The 20,466-nt window shown below is 36.2% G+C and overlaps 1 protein-coding gene across 5 annotated transcripts in view; it reads left to right on the top strand.

Annotated features, from left to right (window-relative positions):
• BIRC6 (baculoviral IAP repeat containing 6) overlaps nucleotides 1–20,466 on the top strand; it is a 176,597-nt gene that overhangs the window by 35,430 nt on the left and 120,701 nt on the right. For all 5 annotated transcript variants that reach the window (XM_077175715.1, XM_054630492.2, XM_054630494.2 and 2 more), the window contains exons 11-21: nucleotides 842–991; nucleotides 4,239–4,464; nucleotides 8,710–8,870; nucleotides 11,643–11,774; nucleotides 13,007–13,138; nucleotides 13,393–13,571; nucleotides 14,043–14,173; nucleotides 15,004–15,165; nucleotides 15,275–15,406; nucleotides 15,680–15,777; nucleotides 16,965–17,112. In XM_077175715.1, coding sequence (XP_077031830.1) covers nucleotides 842–991; nucleotides 4,239–4,464; nucleotides 8,710–8,870; nucleotides 11,643–11,774; nucleotides 13,007–13,138; nucleotides 13,393–13,571; nucleotides 14,043–14,173; nucleotides 15,004–15,165; nucleotides 15,275–15,406; nucleotides 15,680–15,777; nucleotides 16,965–17,112 — 1,651 coding nt within the window. The remainder of the gene's footprint in view (nucleotides 1–841; nucleotides 992–4,238; nucleotides 4,465–8,709; nucleotides 8,871–11,642; nucleotides 11,775–13,006; nucleotides 13,139–13,392; nucleotides 13,572–14,042; nucleotides 14,174–15,003; nucleotides 15,166–15,274; nucleotides 15,407–15,679; nucleotides 15,778–16,964; nucleotides 17,113–20,466) is intronic.

The raw sequence follows: 20,466 nt of genomic DNA, 5'->3' as shown, positions 1-20,466 counted from the left end.
GATATTAGGAAAAAAGTTTTCATAGAAAGGGCTGCCAAACATTGGAACAGGCTGCTCAGGGCAGTGCTGGAGTCTCTCTCCCTGGAGGTATTTAAAAGATGTGCAGATGTGGCTTTTAGAGACATGGTTTAGTGGTGGACTTGGCAGTTAATGGTTGGACCTGAGGATCTTAGCACTCTTTGGTTCTATGACTTCTCTGTAATGACACAATTGATGTATGTCTATCTGTAGTGGTGAATTATTGGCAACCTCCTTGAATGATTTCAAACTTCCATCAATACATTGTGTCCAGTGAAAATTTTGGACTTTGCTCTTTTGTCTGTTGACTTGATCAGTGTTTTAATTCTAGGTTTGATGAAATAATGTGGAAAGCTCCTTAGGAGAATTCAGAGAAATTAGTTTAATTTTCAGATGTTGCATTTTAAAAGGAAGTTTAGGCACTCTGTACAGATGAGGTAGTGTAGGCCTTCACTTGACATGGTAGAATATTTTCTGTTATAAGCATATTTGGATTGTGGAAAGTGTCATAATGTTAGGATTTTTGGTTTCTATTGAGGTATCCTTTGTTAATTGCCTTTTAAAACCCATCCCCCCATATAGTTTTTACCTTTGATGCCATTTGCAACTGCAGTATTTCTGTAGTTCTGGTTTGCATTTGCCCTGAAAAAAATTAGTAGTACTAAAGCAAAATAAGTATTCCTCTACAATTTCAGTGATTTCAGGTCCTGCATAAATTCTGTCATAATTGCATAGCAGTTTTAAGTGCAAACCTGTCTTGTGAGTTGAATTTAGCTGTATGCCTATCCAAACTTTCTTCTTTTGTTGTCTGTGACGATTTTAGGTGGAGAACTTCATTTCCTTCAGATTGGAGGGACCTGTGATGACATCGATGAAGCTGATATACTTGTAGATGGATCCCTCACCAAAAGTGTAGACCAGTCATCAGAAGGCACCAAGCCATTATCCAACCCTTCTAGTCCAGGCATTACAGGTAAATTGCACATGTGTACATGGATCAAAATACTTTTGTCATTTTTGAAAGCTGCATCTGAACATGACTTGCAATTATTTAATAGCATACTGCTTGATAATTTTTTTGCTGGTCAAATTTAGAGTTCTGTAGTTGCTGTATGTCTGTCATTACAGCAGTTCCTGATTTAAAAAAAAAAAAAAACCAAAACAAAACAGTGAATTTTTCCAGCCTCTAAGTGTGATTCTAAGTGTGGCAGACTGTATTTGTGTGACCCTGATTTTATTCCTCAAGAGTCAGTCGAAAGAAGGAAGATATGCTTTTTGTTGTAAGTTTATTTGTAAGCAGAATTACAGCAGTTGCTTTGGGGTCTGAATTTTACCTGTTCCCCCTCTTTTTCACCAAAGAGGTCATTCCTAAAGCTTGAAGATCACTAGAAAATAAAGTGTTGTACATATGTGAGGGGGGGAAAGTCTATGGCTTTCTTCTGCACCCTTCTTTTGCTAATGGCAAATAAAGCAAAAAAGAATACAGATGTCAAAGATGTTCTTCAATGGATGCATTCCCTGTATAGTAGCTTATCAGCAGAGAAGTGAATTCCAAGCAAATGGTAACTCACTATCCTGATGAGTCAAATAGATGATTATTATTGTTTAAATTCTGCCAGTACTATAAAAGGATTTTTTTCCTTTTTTTTAATCTTGTTCCCATCCAACCTTCAGAATAGCCTTGATTATGACTTATTGGAATAAGAAATTGATTTATTCATGTATAGGCTTCAAAGTAGCTGTATCTTTAGGTTGTTCACAAGCTGCAGGTCCTCCTTTAAGTAGTCATATAATTTAGACATTGTAGTATTGCTTGATTTTGTTCTGTAATGGTTTCCAAAGAGTTGTTAGGTATACAGGAATGATCAGATGAACTGAGAACTATTTTGCTGTGGTGTAAAACAGAGTCACTAAAAGCTCTGAGAGAAGCTTAATAGTCCTAAGAAGCCAGTGCTGAAATGAGGGGTCTGGGTGGGAGTCGTTGAAACCAAATGGCTGCAGAACTCTTGAGGATACTGAAGTCAATAATACAGGACTCTTAGCATATATGAGAATGATTGATTGTTAGGGCTGTGTAAACCTCTTCAGTACTGAGGTTGTCAGTACTTGTATGGATCATGATCAGGATTTGATTTATAATATCAGTGTTGCTTCTCTTTTGGTGTTACATACTAAAAAATAGAAAAAGTGTTTTCTTCCACTTCTGTCTTAGCATGTTTTTCAGACAGAGACACAGCTCAAGAGAAAGGCTTCTGTTTGGGGAAATGAAGTCCTGCAACAAGCAGAAGCTTCTAGTCATATACATTGTTCCTTTATTTTGTGGTCTTTGTGTGTTTATTTTTCTCCATTGCTTACATTCTAGAATGTGTTTCTTGCATTTTATCTTCTAGCCTGAATTTGCAACTTAGATGCATATTAAATTTTGCTGTTTTAAGAGAAAATAAGTTAATCTTATAGCAATCTTAGATTAGTGTTTCCTTTTAAGGAACAGAGGATTTTTTGAGGTGAAGTAATCTAAAATAAGGCCTTTTTTCAAAGTGAGTTAAAAAAGAATATTCGTCTTCCTGACCAGTTTAAAGCCTGTTTTCAAGTTTGGTGTTAGAACTTTGTCTTGTTATAACACTTGGTTAGAATATAATAAAAGTCTTGTCATTTTTAAAAGAAGCCAAGTATACTTGACAGGAGGGGAAAGTTAAGTCCTTAATTTTTCAGTTTTGGGCATTGATTTACATGTATGTGGTTGCTGTGAATACTCTGAATTTGGGTTTGTTTCTGTTGGAGGAGGAAGGAGAATGAAGCAGAAAAATCCAGTCTCCTCAAAGATAGGCTTGTTGTACAGTTTGAGCAATGATCTCACTTCTCATTGCAGTGTCATCCAGCTAATGAGGTTCACATTTGGCACTTAGGAAAGTGAAGGTCTTTGCTGTATTATTGAAATTCAATTTCTAAAGCATTTCTAATTTCTTTGGCATTTTCCTGCCTCTGAAATTGAAAAGTAGAAATTATAGTTGCAATGAGAGTGAATTTATTACCTGTCCAAGTGTCTCACCTCCAAGTCAACCTGGATTGCTTTTCAAGATATTCTCTAGGTTCAGGCTTTGCAGTGAGAGTGGTATTTGTGTTGGTGTATTATTATCTCTTCACCCTGAGTGGTGACAGCCATAGTCAGGTAGCAAACTTTGTCCTTTTGAAAAGCATGATTTCTTTACAAGTAAAAGATTTTCCTTCAAAACCCCTTTTTTGGAGAAAATGCTCAAAATACTAGAAAATATACATTGTGCATGTCTTATTTTCCCCCAAGTTTGGTTGGTGGGAGTTTGTTGGTTGGTTGGGTTTTGTTTGGGGTTTTCTTGTTTTGGTTTGGGGTTTTTTTTGGTCTGTTTTTGTTTGGTTTGGGGTTTTTGGGTTGGTTGGGGGTTTTGTATGTCTAAGGAAATCTGATTATCAATTTTTGGTTTCTATTGTGGTTCCTTTAGGTGTTTGACTTCCTGAGATATTTTTATTTTCAATACTTCCATTAATACCCTTGTTTCCTTGGTACAAGGCCTAAATATAAAGACAAGACAAAATAATTATCAAGGCCCAGTGTCTTTTAAGTGCTTAACATAAATCATGTTTGTTTTTCACTTACCCCTCTTTTAAGGTGAATTGAGAGTATCTATTAAAACTACAGTGTTCTACTAGTCCATCATAAAACAAGTCAATATTGATAATCAGAGGCCAAAGTAATGTTTTAAACAGTGATAAAAATGCACAGTAATTCTTTACGTCTGTTTTCATGAAATATTTTTTTTTTCATCTGAGTCAGTAGGGATATTAAAAAAAAATGTTTAATCAGCTTTACATCTTCAAAGTATAGCTGGCTAATTACTTATTCCTGATGCCTCTGGCTGAATTCCAGACGGCATGCTCAGAGCTCTCAGTATTTAGAAAATTTATTCTAAGTGAACTGCCTTCAAAGGATACAAGCTTCAAGGCTGGGATGTTTGGTTGCTTGTGTTGGGATTTTTTGTTGTTGTTTTTTGTTGTTGTTTGGTTAGGGTGGTACTTTGGGCGGGGGGGTGGGGAGTTTATTATTTTTCTTTTTTAACTAAAAAGCCTTCATATGACTTGTAGTTCATTTTGCCTATAGTAGTTCTGATGTATTTCAAACTATTTTTAATAGGATGTTCTGAAAAAATGTCTATGTAGTAATGAATGTATGTGCTGTAATTATTCAGGAGTTGATCTTTTGGTGGACCAGCCATTCTCCCTTGAGACACTGACATCCCTTGTGGAACTGACCCGTTTTGAGACCTTGACACCACGGTTTTCAGCCACTGTCCCTCCCTGTTGGGTGGAAGTCCAGCAGGAGCAGCAGCAAAGGCGGCACCCTCAGCATCTGCACCAGCAGCACCACGGGGATGCAGCTCAGCACACTCGGACTTGGAAGCTACAGACAGACAGGTATGGAGGGGAACAGTCCATGAGAAGTTGTGTCCATTGCTTAACTAGCTGGTGTAGCTGTACCTACATTTGTAACCACAAATTTAATGCAATTTAATTGCTTTTAACTAGTGTGCAAGTTAAAGAACGTGTTTTTGCAAAGATAATCCCCATTTGGCAGTTTGCATTATAGGTGTTGGTGAGATTGCCAGAGGCATTTTAGTGGACCTTGAAACAAATTGAAAAGTCAGGTTTTGAATTGGTGGAGTTTTATTTGCCAAATGTGGTCATTACATTACATAAATAGACAAGCACATTTGCCAGAATTAGAGATATTCTTAACAGTTTCTGTAAAAGTCTGATTCACCCTTCTTATGTATACACACATTTTTAGTACATTATTTAATCAGAAAATGCAAACTGTGAATGCCAGTGTGACTAATTAGTTGTCCTAAATTAAATCATATTGTAATTTACTTTAAAATATGAAGGTAGAATTTGGTTTTATGTCTATTCAAGTTACATCTTTATATATGAAACATTAAAGCCCCTCTAGAGCCCTAGTAGTGCTAAAGTTTAGGCAGTATTTTCATTGAAATGAGCTGCACCAACATGGTATGTGTAGCAGGACTTAGTTTTTCACACGTGACATGAGAACTTGGAATTCCTCTGGACTCCTAAATATGACTACAGCAGTGTTGCAGTCCCTTTGAAGGATGGCTTAAAACCTACCTGAAGTAGCTTTGCATAGTTTTTTTTTGTGAAAAATGCTTGGAGAAACACAATATAGATAGAAATTGTTTTATTAAGGGGTGTGCATAAGATACTACAGGACTTTTAAGTCAGACTGTTACACATCTGTTCCATGGATGTGTAACATTTGGGTTGTCATGTAGACTTGAAATAGCCATAGAGTGAAAATAATGAAATAGCCAAAGGGTGCTAGGGAAGCTAGAGGTCATGTGTGGGGCAAAAAAAGCATGTCATATAAACAGCTGAAAGGTAGCATGTGATCATGAAGCATTCCAGGTGGGAAAACATGTAATAGGTGGAGGCGTTCCCAGGGCTGACACAGAACAGGAGTTGGACTTGCTTTAAATAAATATTCATAAGCTACAGTTGAAAACTTCCAATGCATTATAGGCTTTAAAGCCTTTTTTTATCTTGTGGTTTTGCATTGTGTAAGTCAAATATTCTGTATGTAGCAAGTGGAAGGGAAGTGGTTCCTTGCAAAATAATATCCAGTTAAACCTATTGATTGTCCAAATGTGTTCAGCAGCAGTTGAAAAGTAAAAAGCTATCAATATGAAGTTACAAGGAAGCAAGCAGTGAAGGTGATAGCTGTTAATTGGAAAGGGCTAAGTGGAAAATTAGCTTATGAATATTGTTTCTTTAGAGGAAAAGAATTATGCTTGCTGCTAAATAAAACAGGGTTGTAAAAAGGAAAAGTTAGAAGTTTTGGTTTAGTACTCGAAATCTTTGACAGTTACTATATGACTCATGATGAAAATGATTAAATTACAGTCCCTTTGTTCTTAGGGTAGAGTCTTAAGATTGAAAGCCATGTTAGCTCTTAAGTAAAAGTTAGCTGGGAAGAATAACTGATGGATTTCTGGATTATTTTTTTGGTCTTTAATATAAGGTTCCTTTTATCTCCTTTTTGAGTGCCTCATATTGATACCTATCACAATGTGTGGTTACAGTCTTAGATGGATGAGTAATGCAATTTGATATGGTAATTCTTTTGTTTCTCAAATAGATAGAAAGAGATAATCCTATAACTCTATTTTAGAAAATGGCATTATATTACAATCCTAATTTGTTATTTTAAAAAGACTGTGCACAAAGAAAAAAGAAAAGCAGAGTCTGATTTACCTTGCGAATTATCTGAATATCAGTGTTGTCCCCTCAGGTGTAATGTAACTGAAATGTTAAAATGAGGTTAATTCTTTTAAAATATATGTACATGAATTCCTAATATGAATGGATAAAACAGTGACATCTGAGTTGCCTGGCTTTATCTCAAATTTATGTAGGATGTATTCATCTTACAGAGACTTATTTGAAAATATATGAAAGAAGGAAGAGCTAGATAGTGATGTGCAGTTTTGGTGGAAGGTCAGACAGTGAGATGTTCTAGAAAAGGAAGGAAAAATGTGTTGGAAAATATCTTGTAGTTGAGAATAACAGTATATTGGTGCTTAGAACACAGTATGGATTGTATGTTTTCTTTAGAAAGATGGCATAGATTTAGAAGGGTTTCAAACGTAGACGAGTTCCTAAAAGACTTTGCATTGGGTTATCTATTTAGGATAGATATACTAATATATGAGAAAATAACAAGGAAGTAAATTAATTTGTTTGCTACTTTGAAACTTTGCACATCAATAAAGGATGTACTTAAAGCAACCTATGAGATATTAAAAGAAAACTTTAAAGGGGAGTTTTTTAACTAATTACAGAATTAGATTGTGACGTTTATTGTCAGAGGTATAAGAAGATCTCTTAACTGCTGGATTAATGTGAGACCTTCAGGGAGATTATTTATTCCATATGTGCCTATTGAGCATCTGCTGCTCAATTCTGTCAAAAATATATTTCTGGGCTAGACAAATAATAGTTGTAATTCACTATGGCTGTGTGCATTGTATGCAACACATAGATTACAAAAGACTGCTGCAGACAAAGTGGTTTATTATTCATTTCTGGGCTTGTACCAGATCCTTAACTAAAACTGGATGAGCAGAATATTACTTTGTGTTTCAGAAGTCTGTCTCCTTTGAGTATCTTATGTAGTCCATGCTTTGTATTACGTTAAACACCACCCCCAAATCTCTCTGTTTGGCAGGATTGGATTATGTGTTGTCCAAGCTAGAGGAAAGGCATGAGTGATTCTAAATATTTAGTGTTACAGTTGCTAACTGAGGTTTTAGGGTTTTTTCCCCCCAGAGCAGTGGAATAAATTTTCATTATATTTTATTTACCTGTGTTCTTTGTACAGTTAGCTGAAAATTCTACACTGTTCCTTCTTGAATTATAACCAGAAATTCTCTTGCTTCTATCCATCTTTCCTCCCAACATGTCTGCTTTTCTATGCTGCTAGCTCTGAAAAGCTGGCAGGCCATTTCATTACTCATACCTGAAATCTCTTTTAAGTTGTCTAACATGTGCCTGAAGGAGATCTGGCCATCAGGGATATTACCATAAAGAAATGCATTTGCACCATTCCTTAATCTATTTTAAATGGTTTTCTGCACAATACTTTATGTGTAGCATGCTACTGAAGTTAAAATAGCTATTTGGGAATTAGATGTTAGAAAGATGTCTCAAAAATATTTATAGCAGTGTACTCAGTTTCTTAGTGTACTCAGTTATACAGCCAAATAAGTTATATTAAAGTTACATTTAAAAAAATTATTTACTGTTAAATTAAGGAGATCAAGAAGTTCAGTTAGTTTTTAACATGTACGCAAACAGGACAATTCACACATAATTAGTTTTATTTTCATTGCTCTTCGGTTTGAACTACTTTTTGCAAACCCCAGAAGTGTATCAAACTATGGAATGGATCATCAAGGGGTACTTGTCTCAAGTTTACACTTTCAGTGTGAACCAAACTTGTCTTCAAAACAAAAATGTGACTTTATAAAAGAAAGTTGCACCCTTTTGCACAGCACAGGCTTCTGAGTGTGCACCTGGTAAGAAGCACTTTTTATCCTGTATGAATTGTCAAATGTGCTTTAAAAATACTTGGAAAATAGTGTTTTGAGTCTCTTGTATGTTGATTTTTTACCACTGGAAAGTGACATTAAGCAATGGATAAGGGCAACTTGAAAGAGATTACAAGGTAGTTACCTCTGATCATGCTTTCATACACTTCACTAATTGATAGATCTTATTTTAGTGCTGTTTTTGGTTTTTTATTCTTGTACTTTTTTTTTCATGGAAGCAAATAACTGTTATTTACAATAATATGGAAACTGTACTAAGATAAACGTAATGGGGAATCTTTCCACTTCTGCTTTCATGTGAACATTGCTTCTCCCTGTCATATCAATTGTCATTTTAACATCATCTTCACAAAATTAATGTGGTTATCTTGAAAGCTTTAAAGTTTGAAAGGCTTCCTCAGAAATTCGTATGGATGTTAACTAACACAAAATAAGTTTTTCTTCTTATTAAAGAGAGTGTGCATAGATGCAGAATAGACTCTGTGATGGGAATTTTCTCTGTACACTGGATCATTGTCTTCTTTTTTCCTGACAGCAACAGCTGGGATGAGCATGTCTTTGAACTAGTTCTACCAAAAGCCTGTATGGTTGGACATGTGGACTTCAAATTTGTTTTGAATTCAAACATCACAAACATTCCCCAGATTCAAGTGACTTTACTGAAAAATAAAGCTCCAGGCTTAGGGAAAGTCAATGGTAAGAAAAAACTAGGATATCTTTCAGAACATTATTTCTTTTCTCAAAGTCAATATTCTCTGTGATGTCCATCAGAAAAAATTGCTTGTAATTGTGTATTTCACTTTACTGATTTATTCTGTTTCCTGGTATCATGGAGTCTTTTCAGTTTTCATGCTTGAATGTAAATTGGGGAGACAAACTTGGTAAACAGCTTCAAAATCTTGACATTTATGCAAATAAAAGTACATAGCTCAAAAAGACTGAACTCAGTTATAATTCTGTACTGCATTAATCCTACAGTCATTAAAAATAAGTTGTCAATTGTAAATCATCCTAGAGATTGACTGATTAAGCAAATGGTGCTCTTTTAAGGTCTCAATGTATTAAAAAAAATATATACTAAATTATTCCAAGTCACAGAAGGAGATTATTTGCCAGTGAGAAAATAGCAAGGCTTTTCTTGATGGAAGTAGAAAATCCCATGGGTTCCTTGGGAATTCTCTCATCATTTGGCTCATTGAGTAAGCTGTGTGAAAGCTGCAGTAGGATTTCACATTTTATTCGTGCAGCTTTGACAGAGGAGACCAAAGTTAGGAATGCTCTTGCCTTGGGAAGACTCCTGGCTGGACTGTGCATCTCACTAGCTCTCAGGGAGCCTGTGAGGAGGTAGCATAAATTGAAAAGTCAATTCTTTGATGTGGAAGTGCCTCCACTGGGATTTCCCTGTGGTGAGAGCATTTGTTTCATGTCCTGCTGCCTTGTCTGCTGGACGTAGAAGGTATTACGTACTGCACCTCCTTTTATTGAGGCATTAATTGTTTATCTTTTTCTGGCCCCCTCTTTTTCAAAAGCTTTTGGGAACTGGCTATTTCAGAGAAGTCTTGCTGTCAGATATTATTAAATTGCTTGCTGGATATAAATTGTGTTGAGAAGAACAGCAAGCATGATCGTAAAAGCCCTTTTTTCCTCCTTTTCCTATTTTTTCAATTGCTAAAACCATCCCACTTCAACACAAGAGTAACAGTAAATTTCAAAAAGGAGTATAGACATTTCAAAGATCATTAACAGGCTTTCATAAAAGCTCACTGTGTAGCATCCTCCAGTGTTTAATAATAAAAAATGTGTACTGGAGATGCTCTCTTAGATACTGTAAACTGCTTGTAACCCAAGAACAAAATATTCTAGCTTAGTAATATTGTTTGAGAAACTCCTATTCTTTTAGGGTGTGAGATGCTTTAGATTTAACAGAAGTGCTAGCTGTGACTGCAGGACAGCAGTCAACAGGTGCTCTTTCAGTTTCTTCATTTTTGTTAATCCTTGCTGTAAAACCTGAATTTTAACATGGAGTAAAAATTTGTTCTATCAAAGAAAAAACTAGAACAGATTGTCCATGTTTCTCTCCTGAATGGAACCTCTGTTTTCAGCATGATTTCAGTCCATTTGTAGATGTCAGAATTAATCTGAAAATCTTCACCTATGGAACAAAACAATAGAAGAAAAGCTAAACTCTTTTCCTTAATGCTTCAATTTTAAGCACTTCTGAACAAACAGTTCCATGAGTTAGTGATTCCTTGGAGACATTTGATTTAGCTGTGAAATAAATTGCCAGAGCTCTCTGTGAATGCTTTTCAGCAGAGCATACTGATCAGAAGACATGACAGAGCTCTTCCAGAAAATGACATTTCACTTCCTTGCATGTAATATACTGGAATTTGCTTTTTTGTGTTACAAGGAGGAAAAGGCATCAAATAGGGGGTCAGGAAGTCTGGAAAGGTCTGGGGAGTGTGAGAGCACCTGCAAGGCAGCCTTGGCAAAGTCTTTTTTCTTTTTAATTCGTAGGATTGGAGATCCACAGCTAACCAACATCTTCTCCAAGTGTAACTGCATTGCAGTTGTTTCCTTCCCATTTTCAGTTTCTTGAGTTTTGGAAAAGGACTTTAGTGACATTTGCCTTTTTTCTTTGCACTGTTGAATAAAATAATAGGGCACTAATGATTTCATTATAAGGGAAGACAAAGTTAGGTAATTTATATCTGTGATAGATCTTAACCAAGGGAGAAGTAATACAATGTTTGGCTCTTACAAATGTATAAAAACCTCAGACTGAAATTCGATTAACTCCCTCTCCAACTTCTGTCCTTCCAGATGGGGAGAGAAAGGAACTAAAATTTTAAGATAATGAGACATAGGGAAGATGTGCAGGGCAAAATTTATTCAGTCATTTTTTTGTATGACAGGAGCCCTGGAAATAGTTAAATATGTAGTGTGTAATAATGGGAAGGCCAGAGGCATAATTCTTCTGGTTGGGAATTAATGGTTTTGGTCTGGCAGTTAATTCACTGTATATGCTTCTTGTTAATTTGCTTGCATGTCCTCTTCATTTATAATTCATGTGATCCATTTAATTGGAAAAAGGGCTGTGTTTAAGTATTACCAAAATAATGTTTGATGTTCTGCAGGAGCAATCCAATTATTTTATGTTTAAATTATCAAACCGTCAGTACTGGAATCTAATTGCTTAGGAGTAATCTGCAGTTGATTATTAGGGAAAAGAATTTGGGCAGTGTTAAAACAAAACAGGTTCTTTACAGGTCATTCAGAAATACGGTTTTTTTAACTATTTTCTGCAACTTCAATCCATATGAAAAACATGTGTTTGTGTACTTGTGGATTTGTATTAAAAATATTGCTGTGGGCAGAAAGTTGATAATTTTGCTATGAAAACTACCACTTCTGTTTTTCCTGAGCCTTGAGCAGTGTTTGAAATCATGCTAATATTTTTATTTCCAGAAGCAGCAGTAGATAGACAGATCGCATTTCCTTTATCTCCAGCTCATAATATAGAAGTGGAGAGAAATGGAAAACCAGGACTGGCAGAATTCAGTGAAGAAATGCAGTATATGGATGTAGAGGAACCACAATGTAAGTTTTATTGATCTTGTTATACTTCACTTAAAATAGGACCTTGCTTTTTTCTTGTTTAAAATGATAAATTTGAATTCCTCTGCAAAAATTTCTCAGACATTAAAATAGACTAATTTCTCAGCTGTCTTCAGAGTTTTTTTTCTCTCTTATCTGTTTGCCCTATTGGTTGAAAATTTAACACAAACGCACCAGAAATGTCCTGAACTACTGGAGAGGTTTGGTGCTTACAAGCAGATTAATGTTTATTTGAGTTTAGAAATCAAGTAGATTGACATGGCACCTTTCTAATTTAAATTGCTAGCCTGTTTCAGCAGTATTTTACTTTGTTTCTTTGGCTAGTTTTAGTATAATTTTTCTTTGCATACCTGGCTTTTGTAGACATTGCTGCAATAAACCAATAAGGAACAGAACATAAAGAATTCATAACTAGGCCACATCACACTGTGCCTGTTTCTATAACTTTGTTGTTAACTAGCACTCTTCCACAAAATATCTTAGACTGTGTGAAAGCATTGAGTGGGTCTGGGTGAGGAGAGCTGCAGACTAAAATTTAACAGTTGGAGTGACTCAGTTCTAGAGCGATGGTTCTTTTTCTTGGTCCTTTCAACAGTCTTACTTTGCACCTGCTTTTCTCTCATGGAATCAGCCTTGTCTAGAACATGACTGTCAAGGTCCTTTCCAACCCAAACCATTCTATGATCCTATGACTCCAAGGGAGGAGGGGTTAGAAAGGATGAAAGGAAGGCTCAAGGGGTGATAAAAGTGCTGAAAGGATGTGTTTGATGCTGAGAAAGGAGCAGCAGATGAGTGAAGATGATTTCAGTAATTTGTATGTCCTACAGAAGAAACAAAGCCATCCTTGTTTTAAATTTATTATTTGTTTTGTTTCTAAACAGTGTTGTCCTACTTCAGTAATGACCCAGTAAGGACTGTGGCTCTGTATATATTGGTTCTTTATTTCATCAGTTGTATATTTTTGTGGCTTTATAAGCCAGTCAAGGTAGATATTAATCCATATAATGCAACTGAAAATGGTTTTAAATTGTCATTTACCTTAATTGATTTCACTGGAAAATGTCTAAAAGTGAACTTCAAGTCTTTTTTTGTGTAAAGTTATATGAATTTAGTGATCAGAGTTTGACATGGTGCATTTTTAATCCATACAAATGATCAGATTTTATGACTTAATTATGGCTAATTCAGATCCATGTTACTTATGTTTTTCTAAGGTCTTAGATTGTGTCCATTTCTGGAGGAACACAAAGAAGATATACTCTGTGGTCCAGTATGGCTGGCTACTGGACTTGATCTATCAGGACATGCTGGAATGTTGACACTAACAAGTCCAAAGCTTGTTAAAGGTAAAGCAGTTTATTATGCTATTTGCATGAAGCCCGTGTGACTGAAGTGCATCTCATACTTCTGTAGTCAGACATAGGTTTGTTATTTATTTTTACATTGACAATTCTGCTGTATAACACCATAGTGAGTTGCTGTTTTAAATGGATGGTAAGCTACTGTAATTAACATGGTTTATCTGTTCTGTTTACAACTTGCAATCTGTTTAAACTGTGCAAATTCTCCCTCCCTCCTTTTTTTTTTTCTCTACTTTTAGGCATGGCTGGTGGCAAGTACCGTTCATTTTTAATTCATGTCAAAGCAGTGAATGACAGAGGAACAGAAGAAATCTGCAATGGTGGCATTAGACCAGTGGTTAGAATACCTCCTCTAAAACCTCAGACAAACAAGGGCCATTCACTTGCTTCATTGTTGGCAAAAGTTGCAGCAGGCAAGGTAATGAATATCCAAGGAAGATAAGTTGGGTAGTTGTAGACTTGGTATGATTCATGTCATCTGAAAATGAAGCAGCTGTTAGCAGAATTAAGATCCATTAAAATCTACTTTCTAAAGAGGTGACACTGTGTTGACACCTTCAAGAATTAGAGTTCAACATTTCTAAGTTGTTTCTTTTGTGCAGATTGCAAAGGTCTGTTCTGCCACTTTCACATTCTGAACACTTGTTTTTGAAACTTCTGTTCCCTTGAGTATTTTCAGTTGTTGATAGGTCTTATCCTTCTGTGAAGATGTGTGTGTGTGCATGGGTATTGTTCTATATTAAAGCAATTAGTGAATAAAAATAGTTTATTTTGGAATAATGCTCAAACTAAGAGATTTTAGCAAACTGCTTGCATTTCACTGAACAAGGTATAAAAATAAATCAGAACCAATGTGATTTATGAATGTTATTTTTCCCAAAAATATAAGGAAAAGCCATCTAGCAAAATTGAAGCCACTACTTCTTCAAGAAAATCAGATAATCTGCGAGGCTGTGACTTACTTCAAGAAGTCTCTGTAACAATTCGAAGATTTAAAAAAACTTCCATTTCAAAGGAAAGGTTAGTAGGTATTTTTTAATTCTGAAAACATATTAGCTTTAGTTATGCTTCTCATCAAGAGCTTAGTTCTTGAAATAGCTCAGGTCAAGATGCTGTTTAAAGTTATTTCATAAGCTTATTTTTGTACAGAAAATCCTGTAAATTGCAAGTAAGAGGGCACTAGGCTGTGAAAGCTGTGGTAGAATAACACTATGCATGAAATTTTATGTTGAGTGAGTTTTTTTTGCCTGACTTCAAAAGGCGAATGTAAATAAGTTTTCTTGGTAAAACTAATTTTTTTCAAAGGAAGCATCTTCTCTTTCTATTTCCACATTGCCTTGTTTTGTACAGCAGAAAGTATATTATTTGTCAAAAAGTTTAGAATGAAATTTAGCTAACAAAGAAGTGGTTGAAGTCTTTGGTTTGGTACTGCAGACCTAGATACAGGTAATACAATATTGAAAGTGTATTACCAGCTGCCACCCTGCAGTGGTGGCATTCACTGTAATGGGCTTAAAGAGGTTGACAAGGCTGCAAAAGAAGTATGTGCGAACAGCTGATAAGAGTTTTGTAGATGGTGAAAGTTTGTTTAGGTTTAGAAGTTGCCAGGCAAGTTACTGGGGGGAAAACTTCATAGAGGTTTGCTGGATCTGTTGTAATGCAGGAAGTTCTGTGAGCAGAAAGTAGGATGATTGGGAACGTGTGCACAGAACGTAGTGCATATGCTTGTGTACTGCTTTTACTTTCATCTAGGATTCTCTTTTTTTTTTGCTACTCCTAAGACAGGATACAAAGCTGGAGAGTGGCCATATTGGTTAATTGTGGTTTTCTTTCCTTCCCCTCCTCCCCAGAGTTCAGCGGTGTGCCATGTTACAGTTTTCAGAGTTCCACGAGAAGCTGCTCACCACTCTTTGCAAGAAGACAGAGGATGGTCTGACTACAGAACATGCTCAGAGTCTTGTACTAGACACACTTTGTTGGTTGGCTGGAGTGTATTCAAATGGCCCTGGCAGGTAAGGGAGGAATTCTGTTCAAATTATCATGGCTGTTTCTCAGTATCAGTTTGGTTTAAAAAAAAATGGGTTTATGTTATTTTCTAAAGTATGTAACTTGTTTTCACAGCTCAAAGGAAGGAAATGACAGTTTGCTTTCTAAAACACGTAAATGTGTCTCTGATATTATACGTGTTTGCTTCTTTGAAGCTGGGCGGAGCATAGCTCACAAATGTGCACGATTTCTTGCACTATGCATCAGGTCAGTGCTAATTATTTGCATCTATTTGTTTTTGTTTATTTCTGTTTTACATGTGTTTCGGGCATTTGCATGCATTCTGAACTGAACATTTTGTTTGTTGCTGTTTGACGTTGAATTCATAAAGCAGCAAGACCTGGTAGATGCTCTTTTCAAGAAATATGTGTTTAGAGTGTGAGCGCAAAGAACACCAGTCTTTCAGCTTCGTCTCCTGGAGGAGATTTCATCCCTCATTCTTACTTCCTTAAATGTTAAAGTGTTGTGGTTTTTTTGTAGCAATGGCAGGTGTGACCCAAGTCAGCAAGGGTTTGGATCAGTTCTTCTGAAAGCTTTACTCGACAATATGCCTCTTCTGCCTGCTGCTGCCACAGGCGGTACGTATGCAGTGTTCTTGTCGTAAGCGTACACCGTGCATTTGTTGTTTGTCGAGTTGTGTTGGACTCTCTTGTGAAATTAGAATGAGGTAATTGTTCAGTTAGTACTAAATGCTCCTTGGAGTGGTCTGGTCACAAAGTAAGCATTTGCAGTTGGTGAAATTTTAAGCAAATTACCTTGTTTAAGCCAGAGCGTGAAGGCTGACATTTTTTAAGAACTTAAGTAAGTTTTCTAAAAATTCTGAAAGGTGTTTAGCAACAACAGATTCTGTTGACATAAGTGACAGTCAGGGTGGTCTGTTATTTTTTAAAATTAGGAGATAGCCAGGAAATTGGCTATCCAGATGATGTCCTACTAGCAATCCACTTTTCATTCTGCACTACAAGGAAATTTTAACTAAATTAAATTTCTTCCTTACCTATATTGCAGTGTAATGGTCTCTTAGCACCTTGTTGAAGCATCTGGAGTGCCAGATGGAATGGGAAGATGACTTCACCCTTGTATTTTGGGTGGCAAGGCCTGCCTTTTCACACTAGGATATTGTTGAATTGTTTCTAGCTTGGTATCACCATCGAGTCTTACAGAAAAATTAGTTTGGATTCCAGATTGGGACTACCACCCAGGTCAAAACACATAATACAGTGCTACAGGGGGTATGGAATGCACAGGGAGGGAAGGAGAAGGAGGAAGCTGAGATTTGTGTTTCTGTACAGAACCACAGTGCTGTGCTCCCATAAATTATTTGTATGGAAGCAGTGCCTCCAGCAAATACAGGTTAAGGAGACAGTAACCAGAATGAGAGGATGAAAGGAGGAAAAGAGTTGGCTCTGGAGTATGGCTTGGCTCTGATGAGATTAGAACCCCTAGCCGAGCACCTTAATATATCAAGAGTATTTTGATTGTTGTCAGCAGGAGGAGTGAAGGAAGTGTGCAAAGCTGTCTCTTGGGAACCATTTTTTCCTTCAATTATGTGTTAGTTGATAAGAGAATTGGAAGTATTGTAGAAAGTTATGATTGCAGAATGATTCCTAATTGAAGCCTCTCAAGAAAGGGGAAGAGGTAGAATATCTCCTAGTCTGCATTCAGACCACTAGATCATTATCACTTCTGTTGATTATCCTTCAAAGTATGCTTTCTCAGTGAAAAATTTATATCATATTTCATGTGAAATATTTTTTTAATGCAGGATCTGTGTATTGGTATTTTGTATTGCTGAACTATGTAAAAGATGAAGATTTGGCAGGATGCAGCACAGCTTGTGCATCATTGCTGACTGCGGTGTCCCGGCAGCTGCAGGATCGCCTAACACCAATGGAGGCGTTACTTCAAACAAGGTACTAACAAATGTGGTTGTTGTAAACTTAATAAAAACAAGCCTAAGAACCATCTAATTCTATCCCTTGGTGTTCTGAAAAAGGTTGTGTGTTACACTTTGCTGTGTTTGTCTGAACAAGAATTAATTTGCTAAGGTTCAGGAAAACAGTTTTAACTTGTGCAAAAATAAAGTTGAATTTAATTGCTGTGTCACATTTCAAATTAGCAAATATGTATGTGGTGTTTGAAGTCTGTGCAATCCTTAAGTTAGTAATTATGATTTTTATTGTAAGGACTAACACAGCATGTCAAATTTTGACTCTTGGAAGGAATTAAGTATACTGAATAGTTTCAGTTAGGCACAGTGCTTCTCAAAGCTATAGTCTTTCAGTACATTGACAGTACATTTAATGTATTTCTCCCAAAGGCCACATTCTAGGTGTAGAGACCTGGAGTAATTTACTGGGAATGCAGGTTCTTCTTTTAAATTACATATCAATGTAATTTAGGACTGTGATGTTGTTTCCATACTGAACTGATTGGCCATTTAACTTTGGATTTACATGATACGAAAAGGAAATTTCTGATGGTTCAGTTGTGTAGCAGTTCCCAAAGCTGCATTTTGGTGAAGGAAAAATGCTGCTGTTTGACATCTCTTTCAGTTGTGGTTTGGGTGTAAGAGTTTTCCTCCAAGTCAAACAAGATCATGGTAGAAAACGTTTGGTGGAGGTTAGTTCAGAATTTTCAGGTAAAATTGAAAATGTAATAGAAAATGTAGTAAGGGAAGGTGTAGAGGAGGAACAATATCTTTTAATTTTTGCTTTTGTTTTTAAAGAACGATAATTCCAAAATACTTCATAAAAACTTAGTCTCGGGTGTTACACTTGGATCCTTATCGGGCTGTCTACTGCATTCCTCTACTTAGTTGTTAATTTATTTCCCCATCTGTAGTCCTTACAGTTGATTAGAAGACTTAGTCCAGCAATATAAATGGTGTCTGGAAAAATTTAGAATTTTGGAAAAATAAGTGAGTTGAATCAAATGAAGGAGAAAAAAGTGAAAATTACACTTGACATGAGAATGGCACCTTTCTGTAGGAATCAAGTTGTTCCTGCGTATAAATTGCCTCCAAGTGCTTTCTTTAAACAGCGTATCTTAAATAGAAGGTTTTCCTCCTTTCCAGTTGCCCACTTTTGAATTTGGTACATGACATTTCAGATCACCTTCTGGTGAGCACGTGCTGTCTGCATGGCAAGGGAAGATTTCTGAAGTGAGCCTGTTCTTGGTGTCCTTCAAGCTTAGATTTTCTGAATGTTTCTAGATGGTTTTTTACTGAGTTTCTTCTTGAAACTTAATTTGCTTTCTCTTTGAACTCTATAACCCTATGGGTAGTTTTAAGAGTAGCAGCAAATCCCTTATTTGATTACAACATCTCTCTAGCAAGGACTGACTATTTCTTGATTTTGTTTACTAATTCAGGCAAAATTTGTGGGTCTTTCTTTCATATGTCCATGGATCGAGAGAATACTGTCATTTTTGGGTTTCTGTGTTTGTTTTTTTTTTAAAGAGAAATTAGTAGGCAGCCATAGCTTTCCCCTTTTTCCCTTTCCTCAAATTGTGTTGTATCTTTTTTGTGTACTTTTGTGTTGCAGAATTTATCGTGTTGTGTTTTTCCCCTTGGTCCCGGGTGCAATAGGCTAACATCTGGTAATCTGCTAAAAGCAGATGTCTAATTAATGGATCTGCACATTCATGGGGGAATAATATTCATTTTACTGTCATGTGCTGCAATAAATCAAGTAAAACTTGAAAAATCGAGTAAAACTTGAAAGGATAAGGCCAGTAGGATGTGTTACATGATTTGCAGTTCATAAAACAAAAAAGGGATTTTAGATAGGATTTTTTACTTTCTTACAAAAAACTAGGTTGGTTTTGTCTCTGGCAAATCTAAAACAATTTCTCCAGCCTATTCTTGAAAGTACGAGGTTCATGTAGTCATGGAATTAAATTATTCTAAATATTGTCAGGTGTTACATGGTTTAATTATTGTTATCATTTGCACTTGAACTGTCTCTGGCTCTCGTCTAATCTGAAAACTCTCCTGCTGCTCCATTTAGTGCTTGTAGGGGAATAGTATATAAGAAAATAAAGATAGTGTAGAAAGAAATCTTACCCCTAAGGAGTTGTATTTGGGCCAATTATCAAAGATTAGGAGCAGGCCTGACTTTAACAGGCCATAGTTGCAACCAATGAGAAGAAGAGTGCTATTAAAGAGTGGGGTGGCTGGTTGAGACAGGAACTGGAGTTAGTTGGCTGCTTTGTGAAGAAGAAAGAGTCAGTGCTCTGAGGAGCTGCCCATGAGAAACACAAAGGAAGGTATGGAACTTTTGTGGTAAGGAGACAACAGTATGAAACCCCTGCAATAAGATGACAACAAGTGCTTATGTCCTCCCCACAATGGCACTGGAGAGCAGATTCTTTCATTCTAAACAAATTCGGAATGTCTGGAGTGTATTCTGTATTCTCCAGGTCAGTAGTCATTCTTAAAGAATTTCCTTTGGCTTCTTTGGTCCTTGTCTTCTTTGTATTGTGATACACAAAATTTTACACATTATTCTGGTTGAGGGCTCTGATGAATGAAATAGAAGAGGTATGTCACAGAGTTCATGTTCATTACTGCATGGATGAATAAGGTGATTGTGTTTTTACATTACATTCTTCATTTAGTCCTTGTTTTTTTGTTGGTGTGCCTTCTCTATCCTTTTGTGAAAAGGATTGCTAATGAAGCTCAAAACTGTGAACCTGATCATTCCTGCTGAAGAACAGGTAAAAGGCACTATGCTTGTTGAAATAAATCCAGGCTGGACAGCATAAATTAAACCCTCTGCAGTTTGTTCAAATTCTGATTCTACTCTACAATACTCTTGCAGAATTTTGACATTTTATCACCTGCTTATTTAATAAATCAAACTGTTTAAAATATGTAAGTGATCAGTGCTAGTGTTGAGCTGACCTGATTTATTGAACATTTAAATTCTGATGTCTAAAGCAGGCTGTGAAGGTACCACACTGAATTTTGTTCGAGCATTTTTGTATGTTTTAGCAGCCACTTTACAGGAGCATGTTGTCTTGGCTGGTGTGCAAAAAAAGGTCAGACAGCAAACACATCTGTCTTGTCAGATGTGTAGGATGAACTGGTCCTGCCTAATGCATGCTTGTAAAGAGCAACCAAGTGTATCTTGTGTTGTTCTGAGTATAAAGTTATTTTAAATTTGCTACCTTCTAAGTAACTTGGTTGGGAAATGTAATGTTAAATGGGCTTGATCTGTAATTTTCAGATGATCTGCCCTTTTGTAAGATCATTCATCATTTTC

The sequence above is a fragment of the Agelaius phoeniceus genome, chromosome 3 (assembly GCF_051311805.1).
Source record: "Agelaius phoeniceus isolate bAgePho1 chromosome 3, bAgePho1.hap1, whole genome shotgun sequence".
Lineage (NCBI taxonomy): Eukaryota > Metazoa > Chordata > Aves > Passeriformes > Icteridae > Agelaius > Agelaius phoeniceus.
This window is presented reverse-complemented; position numbering and strand designations above follow the sequence as displayed.